A 22459-nucleotide genomic window follows, 5' to 3' on the forward strand; every position below is an offset into this window, starting at 1 on the left:
TTTTTTCCCCTATAAGAGCAATGCTATATTTGCTCAGTGATCATGACTCATCTTCTGTGAGAAATTAAGATTTTCTAGGATGAGCTTACAAATCACTGCCCAGCATCACAGAGAAACTGAGACAGGAAATTCTTCAGCATGGACTGATTCTTTTGACTGCCTCAAACTTCATAATGGGATTGAAGGCAATAGGACTGTGGAGGATTTGAGATTTTACTATACTGTGTTGCTTTGAAATGCGTGTGACTGCATATCAGAAACAGACTAGAAATTGATGGAATACCACAGTTTAACTGCATCTCATGGATCCTGCCTATGAATGTTACGTGAAGCAGTAGAAGCCAGTTTTTCCCCAGCTCAGCCTTACTTCCCCCAGCTCTTTTAACTCACATCAATCTGGAAGGCTCCTTTATACCCAAGAGTACCTTAATGACACCATCTCCTTTGACCATCCAGACTTTATTTGACTCATAAATTCTGTAAAGCTTAGAGCTTTCAGAGCTCTCTGCAATGGGAAATGTTCTGAATTTCAGTGTTCACAACCTGGAGATTCTTCACTGTGTCATCTTATCTGGTTTTCTTCCTGCTAGTTTCCCACTGATGGGTTTTCCCTGAATTATGTCTGCTATTATTCAGTGAAACTTGCTGAAGAAGATCATTTGTCCAAGTGTTCTTGGTTCTAGAGGACTCCCTATAAGCAAATATAATTTAGCATAGTTTTATTCAACCTCTTTACCATTTTCAGTAGGAGAAATACAAAAAGTACTTTTTTATATACTAGATTATTATCATTTTAGTAACTTTTGGACAAGATGCTTTTAGATAGCTAAAGTGAAAGAAGTTTGTCCTTGACTGGGTACTGGGGGGAAACACAGTTCAAAGGATGAGCAGAAGGCTGAGGTACTTAATGCCTTCTTTGCCTCAACCTTTAGTAGTAAGACCAGTTGTTCTTCAGGTACCCAACCCCCGGAAGGCAGGAATGGGGAACAGAATGGAGCCTCCATAATCCAGGAAGAAACAGTTAGCAATCTGATAGACCACTTAGACACACATAATCCTCCATGGCTGGATGGGATTCACCCAAGGGTTCCAAAGGATCTTACCGAGACACTTTCCATCATTTACCAGCAGTCCTGGCTAACTAGGGAGGTCCCAGTTGATTGGAAGTCAGCAAATGTAAATCCCATGTACAAGAAGGGTTGGAAGGAAATCTGGGGAACTACTGGCTTGTGTCAAGGAAGGTCACGGAGCAGATCATCTTTAGTGCCATAATGTGACACGTAAAGACAACTGGGGGGCAGGGCCCAGCCATCGTGGGTTTGTGAAAGTCAGGTCCTGCCTGACAAACCTGATCTCCTTCTGACAGTGTGGATGCAGTTACATCCAGTTGGTGGTAGGTCACAAATGTGTTCCCCAGGGCTTAGTACTGAGTATTTAATATCTTTATTGATGATCTGAATGAGGAGATCAAATGTACCCTCTGTCAGTTTTCAGGTGACACCAAGTTGAGAGAGAGTATTGATGTTCTGGAGGGCAGGAAGGCTCTGCAGAGGGATCAAGAGGCGAAATGGCCTCAATTTGTCCCAGGGTATGTTTAAATTGCATATTAGGAAAAACTTCTCTGCTGAAAGGTTTGACTAGCATTGGAACAGGCTGCCCACCATCCCTGAAAGTATTTAAATGATGTCACTTAGGGACATGGTTTAGTGGTGGACTTGGCAGTGTGGGGTTCATGGCTGGACTCAATGATGCTAGAGGTCTTTTCCAACCTAAAGTTGATTCTGCTTGGTGGTGTGGTTGACATTTCAGGAGCAGTCCATTCACTATTAGCTTTTGAGGCTTTGCAAGTGCAATCCAGAGGAGATATTAAGACTGCTTCAGTGAATTCCATGAACCGCTAAGATACCAGCATTTAATTGTGCCACAAACCAGAGATAAACATTTCCATCTAATAGCTGAAGAAAAGATCTGTGATACTTTAAAGACTTGTCAAAATGGCAGTCTGATTGTCAATGGCAAGAACAATAGGTCACTCCTGCTGTGTTTGTCAAGTGACCTTTCGGATGGTTGGAGCAGTGCAATCCATACCAATCCATAATATCCATCACTGCTAAGGTTTGGAATGAATTGACAGTTTCAGTGTAGAAAATTGTCCAGCAAATCCTCCACTGTGCTGCTTCAGCACTTTATTATGCTGAGAAACCAATCAAATTGGTGATTTACTTTCTTTACTTTTTTTCTCCTTCAAAAAATTGCAATTCTACCACTGTAGGATTTGCATGATAAAGATTTTTTCTTTCTCAGTGTAACTACTTTGAACTGTTTTACTAATTTTAACTCTGAAATTCTAAAGTAATCTTATTTTTTAAAAAAAGTTATCTAGGGCTTGTTATTTTCATTCGTATTGAACTGCAAGCATAGGCATAAAATACCTCTCTGTTAAAGCGGGGATACCATCACTGTGAACTCTCAAATAAGAGGAATCTTTGCCTTTGGACAAAAGAGCTCTTCCTCTTTTCTGATATTCGAGTTCTTCAAGTTTGGAAAACTTTCTTTTTTGTGTTCAAAAAAATGTAAGTGCTCCCATTTGTTTGGCAGTTTGTGCTCTAAAATTAGGGCCCAGATCCCACAGTCAAAACATTTACACAGTGTTCAGTCTCCTGAGTGTCTCATGAGGAAAACCAAAGCTTGATTTTCCAGAACATGTAGTTCTTACCACCTCCAGGAAAACTAAATGTAAGCTGCTGCATGCTCAGCAGTTTAAATAGCCAAGCTGGCATGCAGTTTCTCAAATATGAGATTGAGTAGCTAGACTTAAATACACTAAGAAAAATCCTAATTTGAAAGTTCTTCTCTTTTTACTACTTATTACAGTCTTTCAAGCTTCAAAATCAAGTCATGTTTGTCTGATACCATGCTTGGACATCTAATGCAGAGGACCTTGTCCTGTTTAGTGATTTATCAGAATGCATGTGCTTGCAGTTTTTCATATAAATACTGGATCACAGACTAGATCACAGACAGCTCATGGTAGCTCTCTTGGCTTCTGAGCCAACTTCTGGCATTGTTATATTAGGCATTTCTTGGATATTTCATGTTCTGTCATATGTTGACTCTCAGTTCCAGACTGTCTATGTAAAATTATATAGGCTGTAAATCCGTTCACAGCTTGTTAACTGAATTGGATCCTGCATGGATGTCAGTGAGTTTTGTTTGAGGTAGCTGGTGTTCTGCTCAGGTGCTGTGAAAGAGCTGAAAACGGATCTTGTGTTTATAGTATGAAATGGCTATGGAACATGATTAGTCCGACCCATTTAGCGTGCTGAAGGGTTAGGTTAATTCCAAATGCTTGATATTGCTTCTTCACCTTTAAAAATGTGATAAATGATGCCGCTTTGCATATAATGATTGCTTTCCTCGGGATGGTGTTCAGGTTAGGACCCTGAATCTGGGTTGTACAGAACTCTTGGTTTATTCCCCAAGTTTTCTGTTTGCCAGGCAGGTCATTAAAGAATGGTATTTTTATGATATCTTCATTATTTGTTTCCCCTACCAGGTGGAAACATTTTAATTGCATTTAAAAATTGAATTTAAAATAAATAGGAAAAATGAAAGATCTACAGCAACGAAATAGGTCTGATATGTTTATTGTTATTAGTTACTGGAAGGTCTTGATGTTTCTTAGAAGCTGAGCTTTTGTATTCCTTAAGGCTTTTCATCAGTTTTTAGAAAATAATAACAGAATGTTCTTGTCCTTTAATACATAAATACAAAGAGATTTGACCTTCTCTGTATATCTCAGTGTCCTTTTTGAAGCTGTTATTCTACCTGCAAGTGTACTTTGTCAAGGGAAAGAAATTTGTGCATATTCTTCAATTAACTTTTGCAACTAGCTTTAAAAACTAAAAGAAATTATTAACATACTTAAAAGAGAAAATCTGTTGATTCAGAAGTCTGTTAAAATCACCAAGGAACAACACCATTGAGATTAAAAAAGAAGTTAAATGTAAAATTTTTATCTCACACTTTGTCCCTTTCCTTAGAAGACTCTTCCCTTGTATAAATAGTTTCTATAAATGTCCATAATTGATTTTAAAGCCCGGGGTTTTCCTTCTGACAACACAACTTGACCCCCTATCTGAATAATACACATGGAAAATCCTTGCCTATGAAATTATCTAATAGAAACAATTTGGTCACTGTGTCTCAGCACTAGAACTAGTAGAGACATAGTTCTAGAATCTTTCATTGCTAACTCTTCACACATAATTGTTCATGATCCCTAGAGTTTTCTAGACATAAAATCTTTTTTCCATCTATAATTCTCCAGTTTTCTTGTGGTGCTTAGAAAGTGACAGAGATCATGTCCTCCACTTTACTTCTTCACTGCCTTAATTTTGTTATTAGATATTCCCATAGGAAAATGATACTTCATGCCTCTTATTCATCCATAAGAAAATAACAGAAAAGTGGTAGCTAATGTGGTTTTGCCACAGAGAACAATAAACACTGGCTTTTGGTTGGTTGGTTGGTTGGTTGGTTTTTTTTAATGCAAGATTTCAGCTTTGTATATTTTGAATTTATTGTCTGTTTTATGTGGAGAGATAATATGATAATCTGTTCTACTTCAGCTACCACTAGCTTTTGTGCTTTCAAAATCTGTTTGAAATATATTATGACAGAACATGATTCTCTCCTGCTGATGTAGATCACCTTACAAGAGAAGAGTCCTTCCAAGTGTCCATCTTTCCCTCCTCAACAGGTTTCACTTTTCCAGATGTTTTCCTCTTATGTCTATTGGGACCAGCTCTGCATTTCCACATCTAGAGGAACACAGAGAGAAAATTTTCCAACTGATGTAGCCCATGACCAGCTCATGTGCTGCACTAATGACAGTAATGACAAGGAATCACTCTGGTCCCTCCAGCCAATGAAAGGCAATGGGCAATTGTGGGAGTGTGCCTGGAGTCCCCAGTAGCACCACAAGGACTCCCTCACACTTTTGTCTCTCCACTTAGCTGAACAGAAATGTCCTGGTTTTCCAGACCAGACACTCCCAGAATCTCCCATTTCTGTCTTTCCATGCCTCCTGTGCCACTTTAGCATCCATTGTTCGGGTCTCATGTGCCAGGTTTTTGGGAGGGCAGATGGTGCAGGTACTCCACAAGCTCTCTGTGAGCAGGTTCAGGTTCCTGTGCTGGCTCCAGGCTCTAGAAATGTACATTACATATCCCCAGACTGGGGATGGAACAGGCTGGAGCCTGTTCTTTGTTTTCATAAACAGTGATAGTTGTTATAACCCTGAGATGCTGCAATATCTCACAATGCCATATAGTCAATACTTCTCGTGTATCACAGCATTTTTTGGTTAATTACCATCCAGGTCATTATGAAATGGTGATGAATTTTAAACTTTTGAAAGGAATGAGAAGAAGAAAGCCAAAGATCAGGATTCCTGGGAATGCAGCATACTGAATCATAATGCAGTCTATTATCTGATAGCACCTTTTCATCAATGCTGTTCTACCCAGTCCTGGGAAGCTCAGACATAAAAATGCCATAATTTAACTTTTTTTTTTTTTTTTAATTTCTTGGTTCAGATAATGTGTACAAAATGCAAATGACTGACCCCTAAAAATTAGAATGGAGTCATTTCATAATTAGAAAATAAGTGAGGACTAATTCAGAACATACAGAATAAATTGGAACAGAGAAAACATTTTACTTTTTTCTTTTGAGTAGAAATTCTGCTTTTCCATTGGCCCTTGTTTGATTTCCTTGTTGGCCTCCTTCAGACACTGCAAGGTTGCTATGTCTCCACAAAACATTCTCTTCTCCAGGTTGAGCACTCACAACCTCCTCTGCCTGTCCTCACAGGGGAGGTGCTCCAGTCCCCTTAACAACTAATACCTGTGTTTCTTTAACTTTCTTTTAATGCTACGATGTCAGATATTCTCTGTCACTCTTAGCTTAAACCATTTGCATTATAAATTGATCTAGGCCTTGTGCTGCCTTGGAGGAAGATGGATAATTTTAAGGAAGGGAAATAAATACAAAAAAAGTCGGAAGTGGATCAAAATGTGTATCACCAGTTGTCCTCAATCTCATTTATTAATTACTTTTATGAAGAAGTAATTTGATATGAAAGAACAGTTTAGCATTTTCAAGGCTTTTTTTTTTTTTTTGCATCAGAGATTCAGGGTGCACGACAAGTGAACTCCATGGCTGTTTCCAGCAATCAGCTTAAAATGCATTAGGGAGTACTTTGGTGGGGTCCATTTCAGCCTCAGAAGGGAGGGCACCACAATTATGGCACGGATTATTGCCATTATTTCTGTGCTTCTGCTAGCGACAAGCCATCTGTATGAATTTGTTACTATTAACACAGCTGGAGGTAGTGCATGTTTGAAGTAATGCAAGTACAGGCTGGCACAGTGTCACACTTCCATTATAACTCTGGAGAGTTGATCCTTCTCAACTTCTCTCTCACTCCCATGTTTCCGTGATGCCGTTATCTCCTCTGACCTTCATGGCCTGACCACTGCCATTGATTTTTAGCGAGTGTCATTTGTGTTACAAATTGGCCTGGACTTGAATCTGTCTGTATTAAGAGGTTTAAATTCACACTTACTAGTGGTGGGAAAAGAGGGGGGAAAATTACAGAAAGTGGGAATTTGCTGAGCTGTCAAAACAGAAGTAAGCTTAAAAAGGTTTTATGGCTAATAAAGCCTTTGAGAAAACAAGCATAGAAAAACGAAAGTGCAGCCCAATGCAATAAAATTGCTGTGTCCTTAAAATGATTACGATAACAGTGCTGTGAAGTCTGGCAGCTCTCAAACAATCCAGTGAATAGCTCTGCGCTTAGAAGTTATTTGGTTGCTCTCATGAATTCTGAGTAAATGCGAAACATTTACAAAATTAATAATTTTATAACTTAATGTAAGACACAGACCATGTTAAAACCAAACTAAGTCCATGAAATTCTTTAAGTCTTTGGTGGGGATGTGTGCTTCAAGATGTATGAAATGACACTGGAGCATGGACAAAAGAACTAAACTCAGACAGACAAGGCAGGCTGCTGTAACACCTTGGACTTGAAGCATCAGTGCCCAGGACTTTCATTATAGATTATCAGATGAGTTACTCTCAGGGGTACTTCCAGACAAGAGAAATAAATACAATTTCAGTGTCTAAATGTTTTTTTAGGTTTGGTAGGCTCAGAAAGAATTTAACGGCAACACTATAAATTACTTTGATTCAAAATATTCCCAGTAGTCCTTGCTATGGCACTTACCTCCTCTCTGACCTGGAGCAAAGCCCTCTAATGTCTCAGTTTCTTCTCTGTTGTATGGATAATATGCATCTTTCTTGTGATGAATGAGACTTCCTTTGTGTCTAGAAAAAGAGAAGTAGGAGTTGGAAAGGCTGGATTCAATAGCTTTGTACTGATGATTGCCAGTCTGATGAGAATGGCAGGGTCATGTATTGCTGTGTCTTCTCTGACATGCTGTGCACTACCTGAGGTGGCAGGAGCTCCATTCATGGGGCAGGTGTGGGTGGCAACATACTCCATTTATTCCCTCCTCAGGCAAATGGAACATCTTTCCTTTGGATTTTGGGGCGTGGGGCTCAGATGTGGGCAGCAGCAGCTAAATGAGCTGGTTTTGGTAAATGACCTTTCAGGTCAGAATGCTGTTGGCGTGCTAAAAAGTGCCATGAAGGCAATTCCCAGGAGACAGAAGTCAGTGGAAAGATAGGAGTGAATAGGTCTTGTGGAACTTTGGTAAAGCTACATCTGTTTATTGCAATCGCATCAGCGGCTCTCCCATAGCTCAGTTACTGATGAAATTTGCACACAAAAGGCTTCACATCTATTTCATACTTCAGTAGCTGAGTTTCCCCGTTATGTTGTTTGTTAAAATATTTACTAACCTTAGCAGAAAAAAAAAAAAAAAAGAGGAGGGAAAAAAAGATAAATTCCAAAAGAATTTAAATGTGTCCTTAAAATAAAAGCTTTCCTAGTATTGTTTACAGGTTCTCTGAGATGGAGAAGTGCTGTATTCACTGACTCTGAGACCACATTAATGAGCAGCTACTATTTTAAACCACACAATTTAAATCTTGGCTGTTTATATCTGAGGACCATTGAGCCTGGGCCTCCAGGAGACAGTGCCAGGAGCCCCTTCTTTTCGATCATGGCAATACCACACATGGAAGACCCTCAGACCCGAAGCACCTTCTGTTGAGATACATTAGACTCTCCCAGGAGAAAAACTGCTGTTGCAGCAAAACTGCAAGTTGTACCTACCCTTCAAATCAACAGGAGATAAATGGGATGCTCTTCATACTGACTTTAAGGAGAGTGAGTTACAGAGCAAGGGACAGGGTGTCACTGAGGATTAAGAACTGGTTATGAGATAGGAGAGAAAGATTCGTCATGAACTGCTGCTTCTCAGCATGTAGAGAGATTAGTGATACCTCCTCGGCAAATTGTCTCTGTTAGGAAGAACTATGGAGGATTTAGAAAAATTCCAGATGGATTTAAATACATTGAGGGATTAAGGAGCACAATGGTAGATGAAATTCAGCTGGAATAAGTGTGACAGAATAATAGACATTAACAAAAATAGTATTGGGGGGGAGGAAGAACAAAAGGTATTCTTAAAACCTCTCCTAGTCTGTGCTCTGAGGCTGTAGAAAATTTGAAGAAAAGATTTGCTGTGTTTATATATGTGAATCCTACCCTTGGTACAGTGGCACATATTTCAGACTTGAAAATTTAAGAGAAGGCATGCAAATCCTGAAGGCAGTGGCCCATTTCAACTGTGCATTTCTAAAAAAAAGGGCAAGAGTTCAGCAGGAGATTTTTAAAAAGGAGAGGTTTTTGTAAGTATTTAGCATACACATCATCACATTAACTAATTGCTTGTAGAATTGTATCATAATCTTACTTGTTTTCAGAAGGAATACTCTTGCTGCAGGGTATAAGGTTCTTGGCCTGGACTGCAGTACACATGGTGCACAGGAAAAGGGCAAGGCTAAAATAATTATTCAACACCAGGCTCATATGTTTCATGAGGTTCATGTAAGTATAAAATGGCCCATTCCTGACCTGTGGAGTCAGACAATGAATCAGTTGGACTCTGATCTTTTCATGTATAATATTCTCATTTATTTGGTCAGGTGTCCCTAGTAATTCTGGGATTGAATATGGATGGTTTGTTACTTTATGGCTGGACTTTGGGTAACCCCTTGAACACTGGAAATTTCATAGCAACACTCACATTTTTAAGTTTTTGCTCAGGGAATTGAGGAAATACTAGTTTTTTTGAATACTGTTACTGAACAACTATTTTAACGTCTTTACATCTTTCTTTCTTGATCATTAGCAGTGTGAACATTACATATTACTCAAGAGAAAAAAAAAAAAAAAAAAAGGAAAAATAAAGAATTAATGGGTTTTGGTGGTCAAGGCAGTTTTTCCCAGGGTAGACTGCTCCTTAGGTTGTCCTTGCAGAGGCGTATCTCAGCTGACCACTTCCCTCACTCTCCTTGAGAACTTTTCCAGGATTTTCTTGGACTTTATTTCTTAGCACTTATCTTTGAGCTAACCTGTATTTATTACCAGTTTTAGAAAATCAGGCAGTAGTATATCCAAGGTGGTTTAAAATAACCTTCAGTCTTGTGCTGGTGCCTGCTGCCAGGAACTGACTCAGGGCCTGGAGTTAGAATGTACTGCTGGGAATGTGCTTCCTTCAGCACTGCTCTTCTCACTCCTTCCTTACCCCAGCAGCAGGAACTGGAAAATACTTTGCTGATCTTTACCCTTTTGTCTTGACTGCTTTTAGCAGCAAAGCAGTCATAGCTGGTATGCACCAGCCCCTTGTCCATGCAGAGGCAGTGCCCAGGTTCTGGCATTTTAACTCCTCTGTTTCTCCTCGCCAAGCAGTGCACTGAGAATGGAGATACTGTGGGAAAGAAATCAAGCCTGACGCTGGCCCATCAAGGTGAGTGGTTAAAAATGCTGAAGCTACTGTCAGCTGTTACAACAGCTCCCCTCTACTGGATTTAAGATTTTCCATTCATTAGAGCAAGTAATAAGGAAACAGTTCCTAGCAACTCTGTAAGTCATTCTAAAGAAGCTCCTTCAGGCACCTCAGAGTCTTGTTGCTCAGCCTGAGCCCTGCGACAAACATACCTGCTCTTTTCCAGGCATGGAGAGAGGATGACAGCTTGTGCTGGAGCTGGCCAGGCTTCTCCTCCCAGCTTCCCATCAGCCAGGAACTTGCCTGCACCCAGTCAGTGTCCAGACTGCTGCCAAATGCTTTCAGCAGCCAGAGAAAGTTACTCCTCAACATTATTAATCTTAAAGGCAGACGCTTTATGTGACTCTCTAAAGCATTCCATATGGTATTCCAGACCCATGTTTTTGAACTTTCTTTTTTTCTTAGGTTTAGCTTTATATCTTCAGTATTAAGGGCCCTGTGTTGCATATTAAGAAAGTGATAGTTACAGTCTGTTGCCCTGTCAATAAGAGTGTGCCGATTTGATGTCAGTAAAAACAGAGACTTTATTGAGAAATGGCCGTGTGGAACATTCCTAAATAATTATTTTAAACTACAGAACGCATCTTTCTTGAAATTCAGTATTTAAACAGACTAGATGGAAAATAATTACTCTCAGATCAGTACTAAAAAAAAAAAATAAATCTTTGACATCAAAGATTTGTGTCCGCTAAGTGAATGACTGTAAAAAATTCATAAACACTCAAAATAAATACAGAGGTAGGCAGGGCCAACAAAATTATGTTTCTCAGATCAAACCTGATCTGAAAAATAGAGTAAAGTACCACTACCAGAAGTCACTGATCTTTGGTGAACCCACTTAGGCAATTGTCAGGCTAGGTCTCCTGGTAGATTTTTTTTTTTTTGCTAACCTGTGAGTCAGTGAGTTAAAGAAGCAAATGAGAAAGGATCTTACCATTCTAACCCAACACTTTGACTTGTGTATAACTCTCATTGTTCAATAAAAGTTGATTACTGAAATTAAATTCTTCAATAGATTTAGTCCATTCATCTTGTGTTTTCAAGAGCTTTGGGTGTGAGTCTTGTTATCCATGTGTTTAGTACTTTTTCCCTTTAAGGCACCTTTCTAGCTTTAAAGCTGAAATGAGGTTGTTCCAGAATTTAGAGTGAAAGCCAGACTGCCTCATTTAGGTACCAAACTTATAGCTGCTGGATGCTGCACATATTCCCCAAGGATGTCATCCACTGCATTTCACATCATTGGGCTCCTTGAGAGACAGGTGAAAATATACTCACACAGGGAGGTTAGGCACCTTCTTTCTTCCACTGATTAGAAGGGACGTTTGAAGACCCCAGAAGACAGCCCAGACTGCAAAAGTATCTCCCTGTCTCACTGAGACATGCCAAACAAGTAGGATATTCTGGGATCCAGTGTGTCTAGTCCTCCTCTGCTGACAAGCACTGTGTCTAGTATCTTCTGCCTGTCTTCTGCTTATTATTGTGGTAGTTAGAAAGTGAAGCAGAAGATGGAAGAGATCTTACTGAGGTTGGTCTGAGCAGTTTTAACTTCCACATCCTGGGCAACTGCTCTGTATACCAGACTTGAGTGACAGCACTGTCCATCACCCAGTGATTCATCTTCAGGCCTAAAAGCAAGAGAGAAGGATAGATAATGTGCAAGACAGAACCTGACTATTAACATGTAGCACTCAGTAGTAAGGAAAACTTCTGGTCCAAACAGCTTTTGAGCATGTGTGTATTTTACATTAGTATATATTGAAATTGTTTTAAAGTAAACATTAGTCTAAATAAAATGCCTCCTCCTCAAAAGTCCTTTGTTCAAACTCTACTTCATCCTCTGACTTAGATGTGTATTTAATACTAGTCAAGCTGAACTCGAGTGAAGCCAAATTTTTGAACATTCTCCAGGATGAATAAGTGGAGTGGAGATGCCACTGTCTTGAGTTTGGGTAGCAAAAGAGAGTCTGGGTGGGAATGGCATTTACCTCCCCAGAAAAGACACTTACAGATACTGCTGGGAAGACTGTAGTTAAGCACTCAGGCAACTTTCAGGCTGCAGAGAAATATCTTGCAATTTTTTGTGTGGTGCTCAGCACTCTTGAAAATGGACAAGCTAGCCTTCATTGCCTGCGTTCTGATTTAAGCAAATTTTAGGTGGATTGAACCCTACCTTACTTAAGATTTTACTGGGCATTAGACTGACATTTAGGTTTAAAGAGTGCAATTCCCAATGTCAGGCCTATTCCTCTACTGTAGATTATTCTTCATTTTTGCAGAAAATGATTCAATTGAACTAATCTGACAGGGCTGACTGGATGTCCATTATAGTGCTGCATTACAATTGCTAAACAGAGTATTGGAAGGGCACTAGGTACAGCCTGGTAAAGACAATACATAATTTGCATGACGGCACTAAGGGAGCATTTCAGAGTTCAGTAAGTGGGTTTCCAAAGGCACTTGGCAATTGGAAGGAGGAAAAGCAAACGAGAGAGCAACTGCTTGTGAGACTGACATAACCTCAGAATAACATTGAACTACATGTTGTTCTCCTCAGGCTGAGAGCAGGCTTGGCAAACGCCAGCAATCAAGCCATCTGTATAACTGCATCAGATTTTTTTTGCTACCAAAATGGATCAATTTATGGGGTTGTTTTGACAGGCATGTTGGGAAATACAGAACATATAGTTTTCATCATTGTTTACTTCTGTTTCTCCTCTTGTTCCCTTTGACATTGCCCACTGGTTTACATTAGAGTTTGAGCTCCATTTAGCTCAGCATGCAGAGCTGGCCATGCTGCCAGTGTCTCTCCCTGCAGAACTCCTCCTGTGCCTTCATTTACATGTTTTCTTCTTGTTCTTTAACCAGAAGGGGAAACTTTGAGCTTTGAATGCATAAATCATTAGGTCCAGGTCAAAAATAGTCCATTATTCAAAGTGGTTGTCCTCACTCATCAGATTTGTAGTTTGTCTCGGGAATTTCTTGGAAACGTGGAATCCATTTGTAGCATTGTACAGATAATTGTAGCGTGAAACTGAACTGGTCTTGAGGTCAGCCTCCAATACTCAGCACTAGTCCTCCAGAAGTGGTCTAACTGGCCATTCATGAAGCATGTCTGGTCCATAAGACTCTGGCATCCTACAATAGGATCCTACATGCCCACAGTAGGCGTTAAGCAAGACAACTAACCCACCAGTGAGGCAGAAGTTGACTTCACCTTGATCAGGGTGCTCTGATTATGCTCTAAAATCAAAATTTGCTCAAAAATCAGTCAGATCCCCTGAGCTGAGGAAGTTTGGAACAAAATTTGTGGTAGAGGAATGAGCAAAGTTTTTATTATAACCAAAAGTTAATCTTCATGTTGTGTACTATTCATTACTACAACTTCTGCTCCATATTTGATAGGGAGTAATATATACTGCCAGTAGTGCTGCTCTTTCTATTCTTAGAACCAGAAGGGATGCAAGTGAAATAACAACAGTCTTTCATATAACAATACCAGGCACCTGACAAGGAAAGTTGCTATAATTGCCTTCATTTTATGGATAGTGGAATTGAGGGTCAGGAAGATGTCCTGACCAGGGTAACTTGATAGACTTCTTCCAGATGAAGACATATTCTATTCCTCATTCATAATTTGTTCAGCTACATATATTCTCTCACTTATGTATAAAACCACTGAAAAAGGTGGGATTGTATAGACAGATTAAAAAAACAAAAAACAAAAAACAACAAAACAAAACAAAAAACCAAAACAAAACAAACAACAACAACAAAACAACAAAAAACCAAACCAAAACAAAAAACAAAACAAAACAAAACAAAAAAAAAAAAACAACCCAAACCAAACCAAACCAAACAAAACAAAAAATCCCCAAAAAAACAGGTTAGCAAAGTCTGTGCATTTTGCAGCAGGAATAAAAATCCCTTAATGGGATTGTTTTAAGTTGTGCCAACTTTCTGGGACCAGATTTTAGAAATGACTCCTCCTCACTGCGTTTTTCTTGTAAATTGAAAAGTGTAATCTTTATTAGTCAATAGCAGAGGAAGATTATCATTCAGTGTTCTATTATTTAAATTACCTTTGTAAGTGGATTGTTCCTAAAAATATTTCTGTTTTCGTCTTCCTCACTGGGAGGTTTTTTGACATTGGAAGATACAGAATCTTATTTTCACCAGACAATCTAATTTTCCTGTATTCAATGTCCAGTACACTTTGTGGAAACGCTTTGACAATTACATAAAGTTGGCTCCCAAATCCACTCCCGAACATTTAAATGGATTACACTAATTTTCAGAAGTGCTCAGCAGCTCACATTAAAGTTAAGAGATATTTATTCCTCTACTTTCATTTCAGATTCATCTCTAAATCAAAGAGCTTTATAGCCTAGATCCTGCCTGTTTGTTTGTTTGTTTTGTTGTGCTAGACAAAACTCCTGATAGAATTACAGGGAGATGATTGGCTCAGGATCCTTTTAGGTCAACCAACCAGGTCTAAATTGGATGATCTATTTTTCACAGAGTTGAAGTGGATATGGAAATTTTCATGGTTATGGCATGATGTTAAATCATGACATCATAGTCTTGCACTGAGCTGGAGACTCATTTCATCTGGAGGGATAATGTAGTACCACCGTATATAACATTGGCTGTTTTTAGCAGAGGTATGAGCTATATTCTCCAGGAGGTATAACTAGCTTAGTGAACGAGCCATGCCCTGAAAAGTAAGATTAAACAAAAGCAGGAGAGAAATACTTTGCAGATGATACTCTGCCAGACTTTGTATATATATCTACATAAACCCCAAAGGAAATATTTATATTTCTTTCCCCATTTATTTCTTTGTTGTCATTAGTGTGTCAAAGGATATTCTACCAATAATATGAGCTAGGGATTGGCATCTGAGAGAGACAAAGTTCTGTTGCTGGTTCTGTAGGGTCTGAATCTGTCAGCTAAATAACAATTAGGTTAGGTCTCACAGATAGAGGTGGCATTAGAAGATAAAGCAATGGAAGAAAGTTTGGTACACATGAATTTTATATACTTTCTGATTCTCTTTTCATCCTCCAAGCTGTAGAGAACTGGAGATGGAAACCTAAAAAGGTTCTCAGAAGAATTATATTAAACTACGAGATGTTTCGCATTTTGGTTTGGCTGCTGTTATTGTATTTAACACAGTTAACTTGAAAGAACACGCAAAAGAGAAATCTGCTGCAAGTGAAATAAAACCAAAGGCAAGAACCCCAAAGTAAGCATTATCTCCAGATCTGAGCTCAAAGCATCTATATCTTTTGCAAAAAGGTGCTATGCCATCCAACAGTTGACTCTTCCTCCGGCCAAAATCTAGATCAAAGGTGATCAGAAATCTTTAGGCCAATCAAGAAACTAGAGGTGAAATTAAATGATAGAATCATAGAATATCCTGAGTAGGATGGGACCCACATGGATCATAGAGGTCCAGCTCCTGGCCCTGCACAGGACAACCCAAAAAATCAAACCTGAGAGCATTGTCCAAATGCTTCTTGAACTCTGTCAGGCTTGGTGCTGTGACCACTTCTCTGGGGAGCCTTTTCCAGTGCCCATCAAGCAGGACTGTTAAATACACTGCAGAAACCATTAGTTTTCTTTGACATAGGAAGGATTAGCCAGCCTTGAGAGAATTGAGGAAACATAAATGGCATCCATGAGAAGTCCTTTCGCTGCTTTTGGTTTTACCAGCTCACGCTCTGTATTTCTGAGGCCCATGTAAACTGTGGTTCCTCTTTTAAGGATTCACCATTGCTGGTGTACTGAAATGCCTTATTACAGGCTCCTGAAAGAAAACACAAATGAATTGCACCTGTCTTGGACCTTGAACCTGAGGGCCCACAGCCCAGAGATTCCCTCTGTGCTGTGCTGCTCAGAGCAAGGCCATGACCAAAAGGAGTTGCTACCAGTGCTACCATCAAGGCCCATGACCAGAAGAGGTTTCCCTCCCTCCTTCCCCTCTGGTACTGAAGTGACCATCTCAACAGTTCAGACAAAGCAGAGTAAACCCTACCCATAAATTTTCTCCAAGTCTTTGGCCTTGATAAAATAGTTCAGTTTTCAGGGTTCTCTGTAGAGTCTTCTTTCTACTGTTACAATTTCTTTATGGAGTATCTCAGTGTTTGTTCCTTATCTGAACAATTACTTTTTGTCTTTGGTTTATTGCAACGTTTTCTGTTGAATTAGTTCCACAGTTGTTGCATCCTCACAAACAGCAGAGGAAACATATTCTTAAGAAAAAACCCACTCCCTAATACAGAAACTGAATCAAGCAGGTTGAAAACTAAACATAATATGTGAAAGACTACAAATATTGTCTGTTCACAAGTACTGTGTGCTTGCACTGGGGATGTGTGGAAGAGCCACGGTCAGGAGGATAGATGGTGTTTGCGAGATTGTCTTCTGCCTTCTCCTTATATAAGCCTGAAATCAGATGGGTGATATTGGTTTAAGGTGCTGTTGTAAGGTAGGTTAGTTTGCTTAACACTGTGCTGGTGAAAACAGTGTTACTCTCTCCATGTAAATGAAGTTAATCACTGTACAAACCATGCAACACTGAGCGAAATGCAACACGAAACAAAAGCCAAGAATGAATTTAGTGTGGAAAATCACGGTCTGGCATTTTTAGAGAAAGGTTTTCAATATTCTACTGTCCTACAACACAACTGTCATAAGACAGTAATAAACAGTACTAGAATGTATCAGTGTTGAGAATTTGGGAAAATCTCATTGGAAAATATAGTGATTGTAATCATTCTTGATGAGAGTCTTCAAAGATGACAGTGTTTTAGTTTCATATTGCATGCGAGTTACTAAGATTACTCCTGGATCAGGCTTGCAAAAGAATGGCCTTCCAGCACCATTTTCCCTTCCATTTTCCCTCCAGCATCATTTCTGTTTTGTAGCACTCCAGTGCTCTGATTACATCCCCAGTTTACTGCTACTGCAGTGGCTTGTTGCAGCATATCTCCGTTTTGAAACTGGGGAGTGTTTTTTTTCAGGATGGGAGGAGTAAGCAGGGAATAGAAGGTTGAGCTTTTACAACTGAGGCTCCCTTGGTAAAAAACCCACACCAATGTACACATCAGTCCTTGCCTGCATCAGACTTGCTGTTGCAGTAAAAGCCCACTTGCTGACACCAATCATTCTGGTAAAATTTAAGCCAACGTCTTTGGGAGAAAAAATTTAATTAACACATAAACCCCAGAGTCACTATGACAATCTGCTTTCATAGTGATGGGAATAATCACATTTTTTCCCACTGTCAGTCCTTGAAATATGAGGGTTTTATGAATAATCTATAGTACATTTTTTTCCTTGCAGAATCAATCAGATTCTTTTGTTACTTTCACACAAGCACATTTCTGTCTTAGACATCTAGAAGAACTCTAAATTTATCTGGTGCCTTGAGGGGCTACCTCTGCTTGTGTGACGGGAGGTCTCTTGAGCCTTTTGGGTTAGAAACACGAAGGGAGGCTGAGCAATTCCATCCTAACCAAGATCCGCAAGAGACATCCCATTATTTAAATAGTGGTGCCCTTAGGGCAGTGTATGCAGAACCCAGGGAAAAAAAAAAACCCAAATCACAAAAAAAACTCAATCCAAAAAGCAACCAAAAAAGCCAGTGCTCATTGCAGGCAATAAATAAAATGGTGGTAATGATTACTGTGATGTAAAATTAGATTCAAAAACTTTAACTGTGAGGCAGAAATAATTACCTTTGTAAAAAGCTTTGAAAAACAAACATTGTCACCTTAGTCCAGTTAAAAAGATTGTATCTAATACTACATACTTTCTTTTGACACCTTCTTCTACTTGTTATATATCCTTGAAGGAAAAAATACAGAACCTTTTTTCCCCTGGGTTAGTCTCATCAAAGTTGCTTCTGCATTACCGTGTCATGAGTTAGATTAGCTTGCAAGGTTTAATTTTATGATCTTTGAGGTTTAACATTGTTGAGAATACATCTGTGATTATGACTTAGCCAGAGAATGTTGTATATGTTGTTTTTACTGGACATTGTTATATAATTTCTGTATCCTTTTGCTTTCTTAATACTTCTTTAAATGGTTCCACAATACTGAACTACATCCAAGCAAGGTATGATCTGTATAGCAGGGATGGAATGTTCTTAATGCATCTTTAGAGTTGTAACAACTGTAATAACCTGAAATTTTTGCAAATATAAATTTTGCATCTAGATAAGTGCTTTTTAAAATGATAGCAGTCTTCTTATGTTAGGCTTGATTGCAACCTGTTTTCTAAATTAAAAAATGTAAATGTGGCATTGACAAAGGCTAAAAAGATTTAAAGGGGTTTCTGTCAGCAGTGTATGCACACACCAAGCTAAATCCTATGTATCTAATCAGTGTCCTCTGGACTGTGTGTCTTGCTCCATTGTTTACTTTCAAATCCATAATAATTTTGTATCCTTTCACTGGGCAAAGATTCATTTTAAAAACTAATGAATTTAAAAATACGCTTTTCCCTTGTCCATTTGATACCGAGCCTGCAATTTGACTTTTATTGTTTGTTTCCCTCCTTGTCTCGTCAATCCTTTTCTTTCTTTCTGTCCTTTTACTTTATTACATTTTTTATTGAGGACTGAGATGAACTGGTTGCTGCATCATGGGCCCATTACACTTCCTAACAATTCCATTTACACCTTATTGTTTGTCTTATTGCTGGAAAATTCAGGTGATTCATCATGCCTGAAGAAGCACCTGATCCCAATTCCCTGGATATCACGATCACTATGTGACAGGAATACAGTTAGTGGTGGCTTTCAGGCTCAAAGAGGCCAAGGTGATAACTCTTTTGGGACCTTTAGCCTCTCAAGTATTGATGAGTTCCATTTTTGTAATGCTCTGTTTTCTTGCTCCCTTTCGACAGCCCCCTGAGTGTGGAAAAGGGCTTGGAGTTAATAAAGGAAGTGGCAGATCTCCTGAAGCTGCAGATGAGTGCCTTCGATGATGTCAAGTATGTACATGGAATTTGCTCCTTTTTATTTTGTTGGATATCTCATTATTTTTGAATAGTTTCTCTTGCAAGGAAATATCTGCTCCTTAATGCCAAAATTAATGAGAATGTGCAAGAGGCAAAAGAGAGTATTGTGATGATCTTTGTAACATTCCCTACACACAGGAACAAATTATTTTGAAAAAAAATTATAGAGACTGAAACTTTTCTGTGCTTCCATAGTGAAAAATAATCTGTTCAAAGGGCTGTAAAAATATCACCAACCTTATGTAACAGCTTCTAGGTAAGGGAAGTCTTGTGAAGGGTCATTATACCCAGCATTGCCGAGGGGAAAAGTTACATCACAGATGGAGAAAGGATTTGGGTCCCTAGCTTTGAGTCTGGCACACGGCACCCTAGGTCGTGCTGCTTGATCACTACTTATTTAAAAAGTCACAGGGAGTTCAGCTGTGTTGAGATACTGTTTTTCCTCCTATGATTCATACTGAGGAATGCTCTGCATGTTAATGTCATGAACTAGAAGGTTATGGATTTGCTTTGCCCAGTAAAGAGCTTTAGAGTGGGGATTTTCTGAAAGCATTTTGGTAGGAACATTTACTTCACAAAACTTCATTCTTTCTTTATAAAACAGAAAATAAAAGTAGTTTGATACAAAAGGAATGGAAAAGAAGGGTGAGCTGTGGGAGGGTTTCAACAGCTTCCTGGAAAGAACCACATCTTGGGTTCACAGAAAATGACTGACGTCTGGGTAGCCTGTGTTTCACAGGATCTGGGGCTACTTGCTTTGGCCCACGAGTTGGGTTGCTGAAGTGTAGAGCTTTTCTCAGCCTCACCTGTGCTGCCATCAGCTTTTGTTTAACTTTCAGTTGCAGAACGTAATTCATTGTTTAATGCTCTGATTTAGTCACAGTCAGGTGATGTTTCATCCTTAGTGGAAGTGTTTATTCTTAATTGGAAATAAAATTCAACCCCTTTTATTACTGTATGTGTATGGAAAAATAGACTACTGGGGAAAAAATCTTTTTAGAAACCTGAAAAATACCAGACACATTGACTTTAGTTACTGAGAAGGAAAATATTCCCATATTTGTTTGCTTTGTTGCTATGAATGTTTTTTGGTTGTATTTCATGAAATGCACTTTTATGAAAACTGAGTTTTAAAATTACAAAGCCCGATGATATTCTATTATCTTCCTTGTAAAGAGAATTTGCATCCTTGACTTTGAACACTGGCAGATAAACTACTGCACATTTAAAGTAGTAATCCCATGGAACAATTTCTCTGCAGGAATCAGCAGGTTCTGCATCATTAAGTTCATTCATTTACAGTACAAGAGCACTTTCACCTACCTTTCTAATTGTTAGTATAAAGCCTTTTGGTTATTTTTTATCATTTGATAAATCACAACAACATTGCAACTGGCAGGCTGTAGATTCATTCTCTAATGAAAAATATCCCTCCAGAGATATAGCTAGCTATGATCAACCTTTTCTTTATTTTAATGTGCAAAATTAGGGAAGCTGGTTATTTTGCATCTATTAATATGCAATGACTGTACTGAAAGTACTGGTATGGTCAGTATCTTAAAAGTATGTTATGATTTACAGTAACTCCAAACAGAACTCAGGATTCTGTCTATCCGCACAATGTTTTTATCCGTCTTTGCCTTTTTAAATGATCTATAAATCTGCGAAAGGTTATCCCAAATCTCAGATTAGTGAGAATTCATCCATAACAAATTTTCTTTGCCCAAGAGAATGAGATGCTTTGACTCAGGTTAAACCCATGAAATACTAAAGAAATGTGGAGCTTACCAGTAGATATAACAGTAGTAGAATCTCTAGAAAAAGGTTTTGCCAAGAAAAGAGTTAACACTTCTTGGATTTGTTGTTTTCTTATCACTGCACTACTATCAGTGGAAAACTGTGAGTTTGAGGACTTTTGTTAGCTTCTGAGTGGCCTCATGGACAAGAGTTTCTGGAAAAACTTGATACCAAGTCATATCCACAACTGACATACCAAAGAGGGAGAATGAGCTCTCTCAGAAAATATGCTTTCTACTTGGTCTTTGGAATCAGGGGTGATGTACATTATATTATTTCACTGGCAACTAAAAGTGTTCTTTTTCTTAGAGATTCATTTTTTTAAAAAATGAGGAATTTATGTAGAAAAAACTACCAGTAAGCCTGAAGATGGAGGATTTATAAAAGGGGGAGGAATTTGTTGTACTAGCCCACTTTGAACTCTGACCTGAGTATCTGCATGGTCTAAAATACTCAGTTCTCTCTTTTCCCTCCAAGAATTCCAAATGGTTAAAAAATAACAGTGTAGACTTGGATTTTTTTTAGATCATTGCAGAGATTTCAGAGATGTTAATGAGGATAGTGGAGTTAATTTGAGAGTGTAGACAAAGTCATCACACCAAATCGGAATAGTGTAAGAAGAACTAAGGAGAGAGGGCAAGTGGTGAGTTCTTTTAAAGCACTTTAAATTCTCAGTTAAGAGTTTCTTGCACTTTTCTCTGAAAAAAAAATACATTAAAGGGTCTTTTTCACTAATAAATTACAATCTTTACTTTTGTCTGCAAATCTCTTTCACTCTTCCCTATATTTTTAGTTTTTCCCTGTGCTTTGGAGTAGGGTAAGTGAAACAATTGCTTTTGCCATGGATTCCTACCAATTCCCCCTGATAGCTCGTGATTAGTTGATGCATGGTAGTAATCAGCTTATCTTATCTTCTGTCTTTCACAATCCTGCCAACTTCAACTGATAGCCTTCAATTCACAGTATAGCCTCAGGCTTGACTTCCAGAGCACTCAGTCCACTTCTTCAGCTGATTTGTTGTCGAGTTCAAACTGACATAAACTTTGGTCACCCTGGGAAGGAGATGAGTGGGAATAGATTTAAGGAATTCATAATTAGAAATATTTCAACGTTAAAAAAAAAAGATCCAACATGTTAGTTGTCACTTTTGGACACAGCCTGAATCTTTATGGAAGTAATAGTTATGCTTAATATGTTTTGTTAATGGCTATGTAGCTGTCAAATAAATTCCATTATTTCTTATTACATCATTAGAGACCATTAAAAGGATATTAGCATGCTGATGTAATTATGCAAGCAGACGTAAAATGACTATAGTTATGATTTTATAATCTAATTATGGGTGTCCAATGCCCCTGGTGATTGATTGTTGGACTGGTATCATGGACTGAGACAGAGGGGTAGCAATGTTAGGAGGGTTTGTACCTATTTAAAGAAAAATATGACTTTGCAATCTGCAACATTGACCTTCTTCATGTAATTGCAGCTCTTCACATGCTGTAGAATAGACTTACAAACACAAGACTTTATAAAAAACATCCAAATACAATAAAAATACCAAAATCTGCAATCTCAGCTTTGAAGGT

The 22459-nt window shown here is 38.6% G+C and overlaps 1 protein-coding gene across 1 annotated transcript in view; it reads left to right on the forward strand.

The window, feature by feature from the left end:
* Positions 1-22459, forward strand: part of LOC114058629 (receptor-type tyrosine-protein phosphatase N2-like) — a 334161-nt gene that overhangs the window by 240052 nt on the left and 71650 nt on the right. Inside the window, exon 10 of the mRNA XM_027886151.1 lies at positions 18963-19049. Within this exon, the coding sequence (XP_027741952.1) occupies positions 18963-19049 (87 nt within the window). The remainder of the gene's footprint in view (positions 1-18962; positions 19050-22459) is intronic.

The sequence above is a fragment of the Empidonax traillii genome, unplaced genomic scaffold (genome assembly GCF_003031625.1).
Source record: "Empidonax traillii isolate 1590-97213 ecotype Southwest subspecies unplaced genomic scaffold, ASM303162v1 scaffold178:size2223814, whole genome shotgun sequence".
NCBI lineage: Eukaryota > Metazoa > Chordata > Aves > Passeriformes > Tyrannidae > Empidonax > Empidonax traillii.